The sequence below is a fragment of the Lonchura striata genome, chromosome 3, assembly GCF_046129695.1.
Source record: "Lonchura striata isolate bLonStr1 chromosome 3, bLonStr1.mat, whole genome shotgun sequence".
NCBI lineage: Eukaryota > Metazoa > Chordata > Aves > Passeriformes > Estrildidae > Lonchura > Lonchura striata.
The window spans coordinates 17663092-17680395 of NC_134605.1; the positions used below are offsets into that span (position 1 = coordinate 17663092).

General features: G+C 40.6%; 1 protein-coding gene and 1 long non-coding RNA gene across 2 annotated transcripts in view; one reads left to right on the forward strand and one right to left on the reverse strand.

Annotated features, from left to right (window-relative positions):
• Positions 1-50: 50 nt before the first annotated feature.
• On the forward strand, positions 51-6617 carry LOC110473967 (uncharacterized). The gene is made up of 3 exons (XR_004147984.2): positions 51-177; positions 311-460; positions 5515-6617. It is a non-coding gene; the product is annotated as an uncharacterized LOC110473967 (long non-coding RNA).
• PARP1 (poly(ADP-ribose) polymerase 1) overlaps positions 5740-17304 on the reverse strand; it is a 32596-nt gene continuing 21031 nt past the window's right edge. Inside the window, exons 14-23 of the mRNA XM_021536992.2 lie at positions 16194-16322; positions 12901-12984; positions 11979-12101; positions 11387-11515; positions 10594-10692; positions 9913-10065; positions 9512-9639; positions 9086-9147; positions 7885-7999; positions 5740-6469 (exon numbers count right to left, since the gene is read on the reverse strand). Of these exons, the coding sequence (XP_021392667.2) occupies positions 6388-6469; positions 7885-7999; positions 9086-9147; positions 9512-9639; positions 9913-10065; positions 10594-10692; positions 11387-11515; positions 11979-12101; positions 12901-12984; positions 16194-16322 (1104 nt within the window). The 3' untranslated portion in view covers positions 5740-6387. The remainder of the gene's footprint in view (positions 6470-7884; positions 8000-9085; positions 9148-9511; positions 9640-9912; positions 10066-10593; positions 10693-11386; positions 11516-11978; positions 12102-12900; positions 12985-16193; positions 16323-17304) is intronic.

The following is a 17304-nucleotide window of genomic DNA, read 5'->3' on the forward strand; positions in this document are numbered from 1 at the left end:
CGGGGCCTGCGCCCGCGCGGGGCCGGGCGGCGGGGCCCGCGCGCCGCTCCCGGCAGCCGCGGCTCGGCAGCGCGGGAGGGAGCGCCGCCGGCCCGGGGCCCGCTAAGGACTCGGAGCGGACCTCACACTACTTCCAGTCGAGTTCCAGCTCCCTGCCACCGGCTCCCACTAGACCAGGTTGCTCAGAGCCCCATCCGAACTGGCTTTGAACGCCTCCAGGGCTGGGCTAGCCAGAGCTGCTCTGGGTAACCTGTTCCAGTACCTCACTGGAAAGACTTTTTTCCTAATACCTAATTTTCCCCTCTTTCAGTTGGTACCCATTACTCATGGTCCTGTCGCTACTGCAGCTCCTGACAGTCCCTGTCTGGCTTCCTTCAGATACTGGAAGGTCGCCATGAGGTCTTCACACAAACTTCTCCACGCCTGAAGAGCCCCAGCTTTCTCATCCTGTTGTCATAGGGTAGGTGCTCCAGTCCTCTTATCACCACCATGCTTCTCTAAATTTGCTGCAGCAGTTCCCTGTCGATTCTTACGATGCGGGATGGGGGGGAATGTGTGATTGGCAGTTCAGGATGGGAGGAAAGGGGTGGAGGTGTTGGCTGTCACAAAGGATCACCCCGAAGTAGCTGTGCTAGCTTTGAGTCTTTAAACAATCCCATTACATTATACCCATCCTCCTTCACTGAGTAATAACTTTTTGCTAAACTCTGCCAGTTTTCCTTGTTGCTTTTCATAAGTGACTGCTGAGGTGAGGCTCCAGGAGTCCGGGATCACAACAATCCCGGCCCAGCCAGCCCTGGCCCTGCTGTCACAGCCTGTGGCACCTCGCCCAAGAGGCGGCTGAAATGCTCACCGAGCCCAAGGCCTGAAGGTCAAGGTCTCACTTGTTCTCACCCGGTGCCAGGGAAAGCCAACAAACCACAGAAGTGGGTGGCTGTTGCCTAACAAGCTCCTTGTCTTGGCCTGCCCTCTACCATCACACCCCTGAAAGCTTTCTTCAAGCAGCAGCAGTGGGTTTTTTTGGTGTAGTTTTCTCAGATCTCTGCACTACAGTGAATTCTAAAGTATCAATAAATATAAGCATGGAAATACCATCATGAACCACAAGCACCTTAATTGCTCATGGACCACACTCTCCACATAGTTTGGCTTTGATAACACTATTATACCAACCAAAATTCCTTTTTTTAAGGTATAAAAATAAATGTAAAAATGCAAATTGAGCCTCAAAATAAATAAACAGTATATCTTAGTAAAGGCTAAATCTGTGTCACATGTTAAACATATTGCCAAGAGCACAGTGGTATAATACAAAATGGATGCTATGCCTCATTGTATGCAGGTCTTTGAAAGCACCTAGGTGAAACCAAAGATTCTACACAATACAGAAAATGTCTATCTTGTGACATGGAATAGAGTTTGTGTTCTTAATTTGCTAATGAACTCAGATGACTAGGCACTCTAGCAGGTTGACAGGGGCAGGATATAGGTCATGTTATTAAACAATTTTAACACATAAATAAATAAAATCAATGTTGCCCTTGTGCTCAAGGGGGAAAAAGCCAGTTTTTAAGTGAAGAAACAAACTGAGTGAAATGCTTTAGAAATTCCCCCCAGGGCTTTCTATGCACATTGTAGCAGAGCTAAAAAAAGAAAAAAAAAAAGAGGAAAAAAATTACAAAGCCTAGCTTGCATTTCCAGCCCCTTTTTCAGATCATTTTGAAAGGTTGTTTAAACAGCTTTCCCTCCCCTTAGCCCCCAAAGGGTCTAAGACACCTCACTTGGAGCTTTCCATACTGTACAGCTCCAAAGAAAGCTGCTACCGTAGACACTTGAAAAGAACAACACTAAAGAAACTAGTAACAAAACATGACTAAATAGTAATCTGTGCTACATCAAACACCAACTCCCCCAAGCATTAAATTCTGCACAATTTTCCCCTTTTAATAAAACAGTTCCACCACCCAGAACGCCTGACATGGACCAAACCTTCCAGGCTCAGTTAAACAACATGTTAATGACACCAATATTTCTCTGTACTTCAGCTGTGCTCCCCTTGTTCCAAGGGCTGTATGGTAATGCTCAGCTCAGACTGGCGACACTGAGACTTCCACAGCTGACAGAGACACTGATCATCAGCAAGGTTTTTACTGCTGTGCTTTGTGAACCTTGTCATCAGGTGTGGCTGCCAGCGTTGCCCAGAGCCATCCCAATGCTGGAGCTTTCCCTGAGCAAGGGCTTTGCTTGGGAGGGGTGAAAAGTATTTTACAACACAATCACATTTTGCAACAGTCCTCAAGAGTATGAATTTCTACAAGGGGAAAATGAAAAAGGAATCAAGCTCAGTGTCTTTCAGGGAGTCTTTGTAGACTGCAACAAAACCAGATGAAAAAGGTGAGATTTTTCCCTCTCACCAAACATCTCCTGCCAATCATTTCACAAATTAACAGGTGTGAAGATAGACTTCCGCTCCCAACAGCACAATGATGATTATTCCTTCATTTCATTCCAACAGCTGCACTTGGAAAATATTTAACAGAAACCATTACCATTCACTATTTTGAAAGGGTAACAATCAACACTGTATTTTTATTCCTGGATAAATAACCTTTTACATCTTGGCCTTTATTGGATGCTGTATCTCTGTGTTCTGGTTTTTCGTGTCTCCTGTGTTTGCCGTTTCCAAGTCACATAGATGCGACCCCATTTACAAAGCCCCAGCCAGGGCCATTGGTCAGTGTGCACACCAACACACATTTTCAGTGCATCCTTTTACCATTCTGGCAAACATGCAGTTTGCACTTGGGTGACGTGGAAATGACACAACTCTTCTGACAGGCAGGGTGACTGAAAACATCTGTGCTCTCTGCCAACAATCTGCCTTAGGTGCTGCTGACTCACCTGCGTGGCACAGCTGCAGGGAGGTCTCTAAATGGCTGCACTGCTGCCATTCGCTCTTGCCAGGGTCACATTAGGCAACTGCTCCTAATGGTGTGTGCTGAAATGCTGCAGAGAGCACTGCCACACTCCCATTACTCCTCAGTTGCTACAGATGATAGTAAGACATGGGTTACAGCACCTACTGACCAATGCATTCAGAGTCCTGTCAGTACAGAGCAGGTAGTGCTGCATCCAGGGGACAGCTATGCTGCCATTTTCTCATCTCCCCTAGGCAGGCCCTGGCAGTAGGAAAAAAAGCAAGGACAGCTGGCAGAAGAGAGTGCTCTTTAGTCACTGAAGCATCTTCTTGTGAAGTTTTGAGTCCTGCTGCATTAATTACATTATGAAATTAGACTCTAATGAGAGGGTGTAGTAGTTTTCCCTTTGAAGCAGTAGTTTCTCCTTTGAGTTGTTAGGAAGTCATTCTTCTCATCTTGCCTGTCCCTGTGTATCTCACTTCTGTGGAAGTGATCTGAAATGCCCACAACAGACCCACATGCTACCTTCACACCAGAACAAATTAAAATCATCACAGCAACTCATCTTGGCTGGGACCTGCACCTGCATTTTCTTCTCACAGGTGCCACTTCATCTCCAAAATGACCATTTCTGGAGAAGAGCCTGGCATTAATTTTAAAGTGAAAGCACACACAAACTCTTGTTCAGATGCATGTACTCCACAACAGTGGCAACTATTTTTATGGGCATAACAGGAGCATAAGTATAATGGAATAAATCAGGGGCCTCAACACATACATAAAAGCAATTCAGGCAAAACACTAAGTGGGCTATAAATTGGCTGCAATAGCACTTCAGCAGACAATTACATCATTATGTCCCCAGAATTCACAGTGAGGTCTGTAACCATCCCCCTGAAAACAAGCTGAAGCAGAGACCTCAGTCATTACAAACACTGCAGGCCTCATTTAAGAACAGGAGTACAATTATTTATGGCATTGACAAGTTTCACGTGCCCAGAGGTCTTTTTCATATAGAAATTATTTGTTTGGAAGTTTCCCCCTGCACTTTCTGCTGATTAGAAACTGAAGAAGGGCAGGGGCAGAATGTCATTGTTTTATGGCAAAAATACCAGGATGGGCAACTTGTGCTTTAATTTTTTTTTCTCAGGTATTTTTTCCCTGCATGAACTCGGGCAAGTCACAAAGAATTTACACTGACTGCTAATCAGTAAGCCTAGGCTGGCTTCCTTCAATTAACTGCATAGACTATCTTAATGTCTGTGAGCCGTTGTACAACAGAGCCTGCCACAATGCCAAATAAAGACAACACAGTTAAATATTTATAAATTACTGCTTTTGGTAGTTTAACATTTAGATGAGAAGCCATTCCTCAACATGTTTCCCCTGAAAAAAGCACAGGATGTCATGGGACCTAATGTCTTGAAAAGTCGTTCCTTTCAAGTGCTTTTGACAGAAATGGGGCTGCCTATTCACGCAGCTCTGCTCTGTGCTCGCACTGCCAAAGCAATGCTTTCAGTGAGTGGCACATGCTGCTCCTCCCAGCCTGGCCCCGGGGAGAGGCCTCTCATCCACCTCCAGGAGAGTGGATCCGCTCTGCTCGGACAGCTGGCAGCACAAGCAGCACTTGGGCTGACATCAGATTTCACTGCAGGACAGTGACAGGGCTCTCCTACAGTCCCCAAAGGGTACCTGCTACCTCTTTAGAAAGTCCTGTACTCTTCCTGCTGTATTTGTGAGGTTAGGGACAGTTTGTGATGCACTTGCTTGTGCTGCAATTACAACTGAGCACTATATACACAGCACGAAGTACTCCTTGTGCTGCTTGGGTTGGAACAACAGGGAACTTTCAGCTATCTCTAGTATGGGTGACAGAGAGAGCAGCTGCCTTCAACTCCTGGTCCCAAACTGAACTGTAAACTGCTTATTTAGAGGGTGAAAAATCATCTATCTTCTAACTAAACAAGTTCTCATGTTCTCTTTCAGAGACTGACAACATCATACTTAAGTGACTTACCAAAAGGGATTTTTGGAAGCAAAACAGTGATTAGCCACTGGTTAAGCTACTTAAGAAGCAGAAGACAGACTACTCTCCTCACTTCCTCTCAGAATCCATTATCCCCAACCTCAATCAATTTTTTATGTTCAGCTGTCTACAAGCCATACAACTTAGCCAGTCCTTCTGCATTTCCTTCTCTCCCTGAAAACAGCTTCATTTTTCATTTATCACTCTACATCTGACTCCTCTCATTCAGAAGTCCTGGGAAGACCTGCCTTATTAGCAACCACTCTGGCTTTAATTCCTTTTACAAAAGGCCCTGGGACACAACAACATTTTAGGAAACAGATCTGCTGTTCCAACACAGGTTACTAAAGACTGAAACCACAACTGTCACAATGAGCTTGAATTGTCCCCTTCTTGGGAATTAGCCATCACTTTCCCTAATGCTTCAGAGAAATCAGGAGTTTTTGAAGAGAACGATTTGATGTTGCTCTATGGTTAAAGTGCTCCCATATTACGAAATGACTAAAAGTGAGAAGTAACAAATATCATGAAACATTGAAATAATCAGTTTGTATTGCTCTTTTGAGACAGGCATTTCAAGACCACCAACAGCATAGCAACAGACCTCCAGATCTTGATGAACGAAGCTTGAGCCCAGACTCAACTTACACCTTTGTTAGGACATGAGTCTATAACAACCAACTTACATCATGTTGAAGGTAGGTATTTAAAGGAGGTTTATTTGGGCTAATGCTAAATTCAAACAGCCACAAGCTCATTTTCCATGTTTACCACACCAACTGCTGACAGATGAAGTCTCAGTGGAAAGTCCAAATTTTAATTTCACCGTAACTTCCTGAAACATGACTACAGATTTCAATATTTGGCATTTGATCCTCGAGAGAGATACCATGTTTAAGAACATTCTACCAAATACATTTAAATTATACTCCAAAACAATTCGGAAGTTTTGAAACATAAAACTGTTAGTATGAAATTAGTTTTTATTTTTTTACCTCAAAATAAATGCACATTTATCATTTAGTCAAGTGAAAACTGAGAAGGAGTATCTTAAACAAGGGGGAACCTTAACAGAGCAAGTACCACAAACATGCTCAAGTTCCTTCTCCTGCTCTTGCCCAGCTCTGTTTGGCTAAGAACACCAGAATAATTTCAATTTTTCTTTCTTGTCAGTTTGGTCAATTAAAATAAACACTTAAAGCACCAGAATCAGAAGTGGTATAAAACAAAACCAGGTACTTCTTCTCATCAGAATTCAGGCCCATGTGTTGCCACACTTTTTATATAAAACTTTCACTAAGTGTTGTACTAAATAGGATTTAGTAATTTCTTCTGCAGTTTAGCTCTTGATATCTTGGTAAGAGAAGTCAATGCATAAGCATGTCAGAAGTCAACGCTATAGTGTAACTACAGTATAACTCTAACAGGGCTTCTAAATACTGTTCACCAGAGTGATGTCTTATAGTTGAATTTCAGTTTCAACAGGTACTTCAGATTTACCTGAGCAACATCGTACACAATATATCTGGGAAGAATGTTAAGGAATAATTACAGCAGTTGATATTAATGACACAGAAAAACTTCAAAACACAGTGAACTTTGAATTTAAGTTATCATACAGATGCCTGGGTGATTAACCAATTCTAAGAGCTCAAATAAAACTTTAAATCTGACTTTTCTATGAATCTGAAAATGTTTTATACAATAGTTAGGAACAAGCAATTAAGTTCTGTGGAGAATAGTGCAGCAGGAATCCTGAGTGACAGGCAAGTGAAATGACTTAGCTACAGAAGGGAATTCTATAGCTCCTGAAAATTTTTTTTTGTCAGAGTAACTCATATCTCTCTTGATATTGAGGCAGAAGAGTCATACAGCTTAAATGAGAGCTACAGATTCAGACCCAGCATTTACAATTGTAATTGCAATTCTATTGCTACCTTCCAGCACGGAGTCATTAATGCTTAATTTCCTACTAAAAAACCCAAACTGTAACCACAGAGAACTCTACAATGATTGTCAGTGTCTGCACATTATTATTTTTCCAGAGACAGTCCCAGCTCATCTATTTGTTTCACAATGCTTTAGGCCTCAAACTTACCTCTAATCCCAAAATGTAAAACAAAATAAATACACATCATGTTACCTCAACTAGCCAATATCAACTGTATTATAGCTCATCATCTGACAATGGTGTATTTAGGAAAACTCAAGATAAAATCAGTATTGCCATGAGTTGTGTTGCCCAGATTCCTTGTAGGAGGAAAACAGCTCAGAAAGGCCAAAGGCAGGTTTCTAGAAAGATTGCATTACTGGGTTACCTGTTTCACTGGCAGTGAAGAGAGCGAGCTGGACCTTAGACATCACTTACTTGCATTTTTATGACCTCCTATGGATTTAAAGCACTAATTGATTTGGAGACACTTCTGCCTAGAAAGAGACTTAATGGCTGCATCTCTGCTGGGCATTTGGGGCATACCTCAACACTTGAAGGTCTGGGGAACATAAAAGATGTGCTGAGAGAGTGCAAGAGCACAGAGTTGGCTCCCCCACCTCCTCCTGGCTAAGCTGGCCTACCACAGCACCGTGAGGGAGAAACTAGACTGGAGTGATGAGAAACCACAGGCTGCATTCCCCTCCCCTTGTCCTGGCACATCTCTGGGCAAGACATATCAGGGCAGTTTTGCCTGACCACTCCAGTAATTTTTGTTCCTGTTGGGGAACACCTATTGGTATGTGCATCGCTTCCTTTTTTTGCAGAATGACAATTTAAGCAGCAACTAAAATCATCCCCCTTGCAGAAGAGTTTGTCTGCAAATACTACCCAGAGCACATCTAAACAAAAAACACAGTGAGGCGAAACTCCTAATTGGCCTTAGTGAGGTCCTGCAAATGCAGCAACACTCAAACACCATGTGCAGCCAACATAACAGCAAAGGATACTCATTATACAGAAGACAGGTATCATTGATTCCTGTGGAGATCCCATTCCCTAAGGGAACCTCCACACCACCGAGGGTGGTCGTGGCTGTGGGATCAGGCGCAGTTTTGCCCAAGCCTAGAAAGGGAAAACAATATTAGTTACAAATCTAGGAGGCAAACACAGACTTTGCACAAAAAGAAAATGATCCAGAAAATGATCCAGCCAGCCAAATACTACTTCACATATACTTTCAAATGAAGTGTAAAAGTATCTTCAACAGAACATGAAAAATACAGTTTGTTTATTCAATTCAGCATCACCATACTTATGGCAGTTGTACTCTGCTACATTAAAAATGAGAATTTTAGACTTTCAACTGTTAATTGTCTAATCTGTATGATCAAACCTAAACCAGAACAGATTTGTAGCTCTCATATCCTAACTCCATTAATGGAAACATACACATCACAGTATTTTCAGACAAGTACAACAAACCAATTCTTATTCTCATTAAAATTTTCAATATAAATCTGATTTTATATCCATAAGAACATGAGTAGTACGTATAGAAAAAGGTGCAAAATCAATTTTTATTCTCTTTTAGGCAACCTATTTTTTAAGCCTCTCAAAATGAATAGTTTAAGATAAGCCACTCATTACTGAAAATACTTTTCTTCAATCTCCCATCTTGGAGACAGAAGACAGTCATAATTACCATTTATTTTGCCTGAGTTAGACAGCTAAGTCTTTTCTCTCATCTTCTTTTTCAATATATGACACTTTTTGCAGATAGAAGTGTAATGAGCCGTTGTTCCATCTCAACTTTTATTCCTAGCTTTTCCCTTCTACCCAAACTTCTAAGCCACTTTGAAAGCTAAACAATTACTCTTCTTATCTAGTCATCTCTCTTCAAAAATAAACATCATTGTTACAATGAAAGTGAGTAAGAAGTTGGAGAATGTACTTTATATTTTCTCCAGTGTAACATCAAATAGAATTTTCCTCCTGAATTTCAGCACCTTCAGCTGTTAATACTCTGAGTGTATTAACTTGCATCTCAAAGCACCCCATACACATCCTGATGCAACTAAAGGGCAACATCATGCAACTTCTTAAAGGATGTACAGGCAAGAAGTGAGTATAGCTCTCTTCACTTAGCAGAGTGCCACAACCAAATCTGACATCAATTACAGATTACTAATGACAACTACTAATGCTTACCTTTGACACTGTGTTTTCCCTTGGGCAATTTTGTGATGTGGGAAGCATTCTTTAGTTCATACCTGGACAGCACAAAGAACACACAATCACACTTTACATTTGTCTTAACTACCTTAGTGAAAAAAAAAACCCAAAAAATTTTCAGGCTTCAGATTATGATGAGTTACTGTAAAGTTAATCTAAACTCTAGTCTTCTGGAACTCAAACTCTTTTTGTCTTGGCTACTAATTTTAATGATAACATTTTTTACAAGATTCAGATAGACCTGCAACAATAGCTCTTAGTTTAAGAAAAAAACAGACCTTGTTTCTGAAGAAAAAACACATGCTGCTTCTTCACACTGAAAAAAAGGCTTGCAATTTTAGCATCACCTTCTAAGAGGATGCATTAAGCACATTTGGCAAATACTCTTTATAAGTTACGTACATATTTCCAAGGGCGACTTCTCCCAGTAGTACTAAACCTATGGGATCAGCTTGAGATGTGTGACAGTAGTTTGCACTCTTGGATACCATGTCTGCAAAATAGATGCCCTTTCCAAACATGTAGCCGGTCTGCAAGAAGGAAATAAATAAATAAGATTTGGGCAATAAAATAACACAAAGGCAGCACTGAATCCACCTGGCTGGGCTCCCAGGAGAGCAAAACTGCAATTCAAGCTCTTGTGGACACCAATGCGCAACCCACTTGGGGACATGATGTTGTCTAAATGGTGGCAGATAACACAGGGGGCTCCCCACACAGAAATTCCCTTCTTTAGGTTGTCCCTGCTTGTGGCCATCTCTGGGCACATGGATGTAGGCAGCCAGAGAAGCTATTTCACCTACCACAGGAGCTTCAGGAGGAGCTATCCGCAGACCCTGCGAGAGGATCCCAGCGAAGTTGGTGGTGCGGGAGCCATGCCACAGCAGCTGGCGGTTGTGGAGCTGCCTGAAGGGCTTGTAACGCTGGCTCTCCCCCTCACGCTCAATCCTGAAGATCTTCAGTTCAGAAGAGGAAAAGAATAACCACACAAATAAACCATTACTTTCATGCAACTCATCAGAGGGGAGAAAAAAAATCATCCGATCTGCAATGTACATTGGTCTGCTAGGCAAATTGATTGGGATGTGTTTTAGTGTTTGTAATTGGCTGTGTCAGGCTAGGAAAAAAGAGGTAGCAGCAATCACACAGTACTTGTTGATTACTTCTCCACCTTCTGCATTTTCATGGCTCTATTTTTCTGAAAAAATCATTCAATCAACTAAGGCTCAATTTCAGGTGATTACTCCTCCACCTTCCCTTTGAGGCAAATTAAATTAAAATAAAAACACCAAAGCAAAACCACCTCATTAGATTCATCTCTGCCTAGACTTTTGCTATTCTAATTAAAAGAAAACATTCTAGCAAATCACCCCTTCAACAGAGGAAAATGGGTAAGTTACTCAAAAATATAAGGCAATTGCAAACACGCAAGTCAAAGGAGAATCCATCTTCCCAAAGATAAATCCCATTACTGCCCAGCTTACATCCACAACTTTGAGGTCATATGCGTTGTGTGTAGCCGCGTGAGTGTTTTTCACATATTGTTTGATAATCTTGGCTTCTTCTGAATCTTTGTCAACAACCTGCAAAGAGGCAAATGAGAAGTTTCCTCAGCACACAAACTAGCAGCCATCTTATAACATGACAATATCCATCCTATGCCTGCAACTGCCCCCTTTAAACCTCCTCAACCATTTAAGCAGGAACACAATCCTAGCTAGAGAAGATGCACAGATATACATACAGCCACAAAATGAGACAATGCTGGAAACTGAGATGATTTTCAATTCCACTACAAAAAGATGAGTCAACCAAGGACTGAGTCCAGTCCAGCTTTCAACACCTCCAAGAAGAGAGCCTCCATGGCCTCTCTGGGCAACCTTTTCTAGTATTTCACCACTGTCAGAGTAAACAAACTAAAACACCCAAACCAAACAACATCAACAACAAAAGCTTTTTTTTTTGTTGAAACACAAATTCCTGTATTTCAAATTGTGCCCATTGCCTCTTTTCACTGGAAACCACTGAAGAAAGTCTGCCTCTGTCCTCTTTCCTTCTTTCTCCTATCAGGTATTCCTAGATATTGATATAATATTCTTTAACCTTTCTTTTCTCCAAGTCAGCTTTTTCTGCATCTCTTTGAACACATGCTCCAGTTCCTTAACCCACCTCAGTTCCATATATCTGTCCAGTTACAGTTTGGGTGATTAATTTTACTCCAAACAACAGGACATCAGTTTGTATTCACAGCCACTCATTGCCTTTTATTTCCTTTACCTTAATATCTGTTTTAAGTTTTTCATAGTTGATGTCAATTGGGTCTTTATCTCCATCTTCATTTCCACCTCTGAGAAGGCTGTAAGCAACCTCAATATCAAGCAAATTGTCCAACATCTGCACTTTAGCCTGAAGAATTGAAACAGGTAATATTATATTACTTAGGCCATTGACGTGTTCAGAATAAGTCTGGGATAGTCCAAATCAAAAAAAGTGTCTGACAATCACTGGCCACATGGTGCCATCTAATAACATAACAACACTGTCTTTAAATATATATACACCCACCCAAATATATTAAAATATACATACATATATATCCATAACATCTCTATCTTCTAATACCTTATGCATATACGTATTTACACAGACACATGCACATAAACAAAGAAGATATTCTGAAGAAAAACAAGCTTAACTTCATGCTTTCATCTTTTTGCTTGTAAGGTTTTAATGCTTACTTTAACCTCTGCTTTTATGAGGTCAAGTAAGTGTTAAATCTCACAGATTCTCTATGTTAGATGTCTGACATAATGACCTGTTGCCTGCAAACATTTTCCAATGTTAGCAAAGAGCAGTTTCTAGTCAATACCTGAATGTATTCCAAGTTATTTAGAAGAGGTGGCTTCTTCATCCCAAAGTCATGAGGAATCAGTGTATAGAAGCGGTTGGAGAGGTCCAAAATCTGGGATTCTGAACCATTGTCAGAAACTGCCTAGAGAAGACAACAAGCATCAAAGAAAACTACTGAGTAAGACTAAGTCTCCATTGCAATAAAAACACAAAAGATACTTACGGACTAACATAGGAGCAGCAATGCAAATGGTTTTTATGCTGAAACTCTCACAGGACTAAAAATAACAAGTCTGTTTAATTGTCTTGCATATAGCAAGTCACAGTATTTGCACAGAAATACATAGAACTGTGTATGAGAAAAATTCAATGGGGATTATGTTTCCGGGGGGAAAAATAAAGTCTTCAGGACATTTAAGTAATGCCTATCCTTGTCAAGGGTCTGGTCTATTCTAGCAACTGAAGAAATTCCTGTATCTATGCTTTGCCCCGGAGCCTGTGACAAAAAGCATGGGTTATGCTGGAACATATTTCCAATCTGCAAAGGCAATACTACATAATGTTTCTGGAATGGTTCAGATCATGATGTGTAAATACAGTAATGTTATCAAACCAGATCCTTTCCTGTGTCAATTTAACCTTTATTCTCATCCTCTGACTGACTTCTCTGGGGTGGAAACACCAACTCACTACTAGATCAAGGCACCAGCTTCATTTGCTCAGCTGCCATTTATGTTTGCATGGCCTAAAGTTTGGGCTGCAAAAATGCTAATGATACAAGTACTGCCTACACTGATACAACAGTGAAGAGAACTAACTGGTTACCCATGGAAGTCACATCCTCTTCCCCAGAGAGAGAAAGCAGAGCTCAGCATTCACCCCACTGAGCCCAGAACAACTTCTGAATTCCCTTTTTGCTCTAACATCTCTTTTATGCTCACCTGCTGAACCTCATTCAGGATGGAATATGCACTCTGGATCTGTCGCTTGCTCAGTTTTCCCAATGGCATCTTCTGCAAGTCAATCTGATAAAGATATAAGTGTTAAACCAAATTTTCACTACTTTTAAACCACTGCAGCATTCCCTCTCTGGTTTCTAGAGAACTAATTTCTCCATGCTAATAGGACTGACAACAAAGAATGTAAACAGTTTAGACTCTGTGGATTGAGGAATTATGTCAGAAGGACACACCATTGAGAGGACATACTATAACCAAAGGAATACTGCAATAGGAAACTAAGCACACATGCTAGGGCAACACAAAAAATAGGATATTAAGTATCTGGCAAGAAGTTTAATATCAACCTGGTATCAGATGCATTCCTTAATCAGTTAAGTAACTGTATAATTAAGGCTGGCAAAGAAGTAAACTGAAGGAAGGAAACTGAACTAATTACTGTTCATAAGATCATCTGTGTCTAGGTACAATCCAGACACACTCTTCCAACTTTACCCTACAATTATCAAGGGTCAAATGCAAAGATACTGTAAGGTACTTTATATTCATGAAAAATGAGCCAAAACCTCTCAACTAAGTTAAAAGCAATGTCTTGGTTGCCTGCATTTACCCATTGATTTAATTTAATGCTGGTTTTCTTTGTGTATTGATGGATCTTAGGAGAGTATTGGAAAATACTACATTGTTAAAGGACCACTTGAATGCAAAAACGTTCAACAAAAATCAAGCCCACTGGAGTCTTTTAGAAAGATCACACATACCCCCTCTAGACTCTTGACAGTACTCACCATACACTCTGCAGGGTAAATTAGTTTTTACTGAAGTCAATGGATTTAAGGTTTACCTCATGGACAGAAGATCCTATGAAACCATGACTATCACATACTTTTTGGCTAAGTCCCTCATTATTTATCCACAGCTAGGAAACCCAGCTGTATGTATCTTCTCTGCAAGATGAACTCACAAGGCTCTTCCAAGCCATACAGACTGGGGTGAAAGCCCTGAAGTGATTTTGCATGGGGATTGCATGCCCTGTATTGGGCTTAGAGCTTTCAACTTTAGTGACAGCTAAGTGTAGATAAAGCTAGATACCAGGAAAAGCCAAGATGGGCTGCAAGAGAGAAGATGGGCTTCAAAACTGATCATGACCTGGGGACATGAGAGGCACAGAGATAATATTAATAATCTAATGAAAACAAATCTGCAATAGATTTGTAGCTCCCAAACTTTTGGGTCAAATACTCTCTTGATGAGTACCACCTACCAACCCATGTTATGTCATTATTAGCTGAAAAATCATGCAGGCCACGTAAAAGTAAAATAGGCCACTTAACTTGGATGTGCAGATTAGCTGCAGACACCTATACTAAGTTATATAAACATGTAAAGTAACACAAATAATCATTAACATACAAACACTAACACCTATAAAATAAAAGATTACCCCAATTATGTGTTTAGAAACAATTCAAATAGAGCCAACAAACAGCCAAAGGGCTGAAATTTGTGTCTCCTATGACCCATGGAAAGTAGACAGAATCCTGCAGAGCTAAGCTCTGGTTTAAAGCTAAACTGCATCCAAGACTTGATCATTAGATGTGCCAAAAAAGCACAGCAGCCAAGGGGCTGGGCCTAAAACAACAGCCCTGAAATTATCACCAGGTGCACTGAGTGCAGTGGGAAGAATTAGCTGCACATCACAGGTGCGTGCACCAGGATTTTTCACAAGAGGCAAGGGAGGACACAGCACGAGAGTCAACTCAGTCCTCCAAAAAGCCACTTCACGTAAAGCAATGACAAAGACAATAGTAATAACCTCCTATAGGCTTGGTGAGGTGAAATTATTGAAATTTAAGTTAGAAGCAGGAGGATAAATGCATCAGATAAATCTATTGTCATGCAATGGAACGACCAAGAATTTGCTACACTGTTGGCAAAGCAAGAAGTGTCTGGATAGAACAAAATACTCAAGATCATGCCAACTAAAGGAACTAAGCAGTTGTTTCTGGAGGGCACACAGAAAACCACTAACCGGGAAAAATAATACTTCCTCTAACAGAAAGCAGTTGTTCAGCAGCATCAGTACAGGAAGATAACTCTAACAGGAAGACTGGCCCATCTGGAGTCTCAGTTCTGCTATATAGATGTGCAGATGGTGTAAATTAACATACTTGGAGGGAGAGTGCCACAAAACCAAATTACATGAGATGTTGATCAGTTCAGAGTCCTTAGCTATTTACACTTACAAAAAATTACTCATTTTACAAGACTTTGATGTAAAGTACTACTGGAGATACAGGAGAACGTAATTAACCAAAGGTACTACAAAATGTTGGGCAAGTCATGTGAAAGCTGCAGAAAATGGTAAGCTGCAAAAAATGGTACAAAGCCTGTTCTGAAAGGTAGGCACTCCAAATAATGATACAGAGGGCAAAGAGTAGCTGCTTAAATGTCAAGTCTTAGGCAGGATAACTAAGCTGGCTAAAGAAAACTGACATTTGTTATTTAGAATTAGTTCAAATGGCTGCATTAAAACAAACAGCAGGGTATCTGCACACCAGTAAAACAGTGCAAGGAGACACTTATCATGCTACCAAACTATTCTCTGAAAGCTTGTCAGAAGGATGGATCAAGAAGTATGGAGGAAAGAAAAATGGATGAAAACAAGAGTTTTATTAGAACAAATGAGAAATACAACCAAAACAATCAAGTCCACCCTGTGCAGAAGAGGATATGGATTTTGACAAGACATTTCCATTAGTGCATGTACCAACTGGTAGCATTTCTCTAATCTGAGGTGCATCTCATTTGCTACCCAAAATCCATGGCACTCCAGCCCCCAAATGCAGTTCCCTGCTTAGAAAAAAAGAAGTGTCACCAGTGGCACATGACCGGCACATCTGTGTTAATACTTTAAGAGCATTCAGCAAACACCAGTCACTATGCAGGTATAACTGGAAAAAAAACACAAACAAACACAGAATGATCACTGCTCCCAGGACTGGCAGACGGTTCTCTCATAGACTTGTTAAATCGAGAACACTGATAGACAAAGAACGCACCTGTATTTTAAGAACTGCATGTATTACAACTAAGTTACAACTTCCAGGGTTTGGCAAATTCCAGTTAGACTCTTGCTTTTATTTTAAGACAGATCTAAAACTCACACTTGGCTTTTGGGAAGTATGAAGCACTCAGGATTGCAAAGACCTTGCTTCTGTTTGTGTAACTATGATGGTAGGATAGAAGGGGGAAACACGAATGTGTGTAGTCACCTCAAATTCCACCATTGCTTTCTTCATGCTCTCCACATCAAAGATCATCTTAATAAGATCCTGGATTGGCTTAGCAAGTTTTGATTTTGTCCCAGCACCTACTGTCAGTTTCCTGACAGCTTCTTCATCCTGGAAGGTAAAAATAGTATCAGAATTAGCAAAATCACAAAGGATTAAAAAGTAACAGGCTGGCTGCCATGGCAACAAACTCAAAACCAATTTAGCATGTGCATACTATGACTAGCCTGAAGTTCATGGGGAGCGTGGGACATTGCTCTGACATTTTGGAACAAAATGGTCTTAAAAAAACACCTATTCAGTAATTTGGCAGATACTATTTCAAGAGATGGCACTGTAAAAAATAAGCAGAAAGTAGAATTAAGGGAATAGGAACTCTCTTTGCATTGCTGCTTCACTTCAAGCAACTATTAATTACTTCTTCTGCAAGCTTTCTGCTGCATAGAGACTTTCACATAAAAAAATGACTGTTTGCTGCTTTTATTACAAAACAGATGTAATAACTAGTTCCACCAAGTTTTTGTAATAAAAACTGCCATAGATATGTACAGGAATCATCAATTTTCCGTAATACCATCTCGATGCATTCATGGAGAGAGCATTACACGAATAAATCATCAGCCAGGTGCTTTGAGTAACAGTGTACATTACACTGAGACAGACACTTTGCCACTGCAATATTCAAATTTCCAGAATTAAAGCCAAGCTTTGAGTGCTTTGCACTGAAAGATGGCATCCATTAATTTGGCCACAAAAAAACACAATGTCTTGAAAATATGTGCTCTGGCAACATTTTAGCATTCAACTATTTAGTCTGAAAATAGTTCAGGTTAACAGGTATGCCCTTATATAAACACACAAACCCCCACTGGAAAGAAGGAAGATAATTCTTATTTATCTTAGCTGTCTAAAAATCCAAATCTTACTGGCAGTGAATAATTTCTTTCTCAGCCTGCTCAGTATGTGTGCTAAATCGAATATTGCATTGGAGTTGCTACAGCATTTGGGAGGTTGGAGGCAGCAGACAGATGAGAAGCATCTATTTTAAATTTTAAAAAATCGAGTTTTCAGACAGCATGTATGTGAACTGACT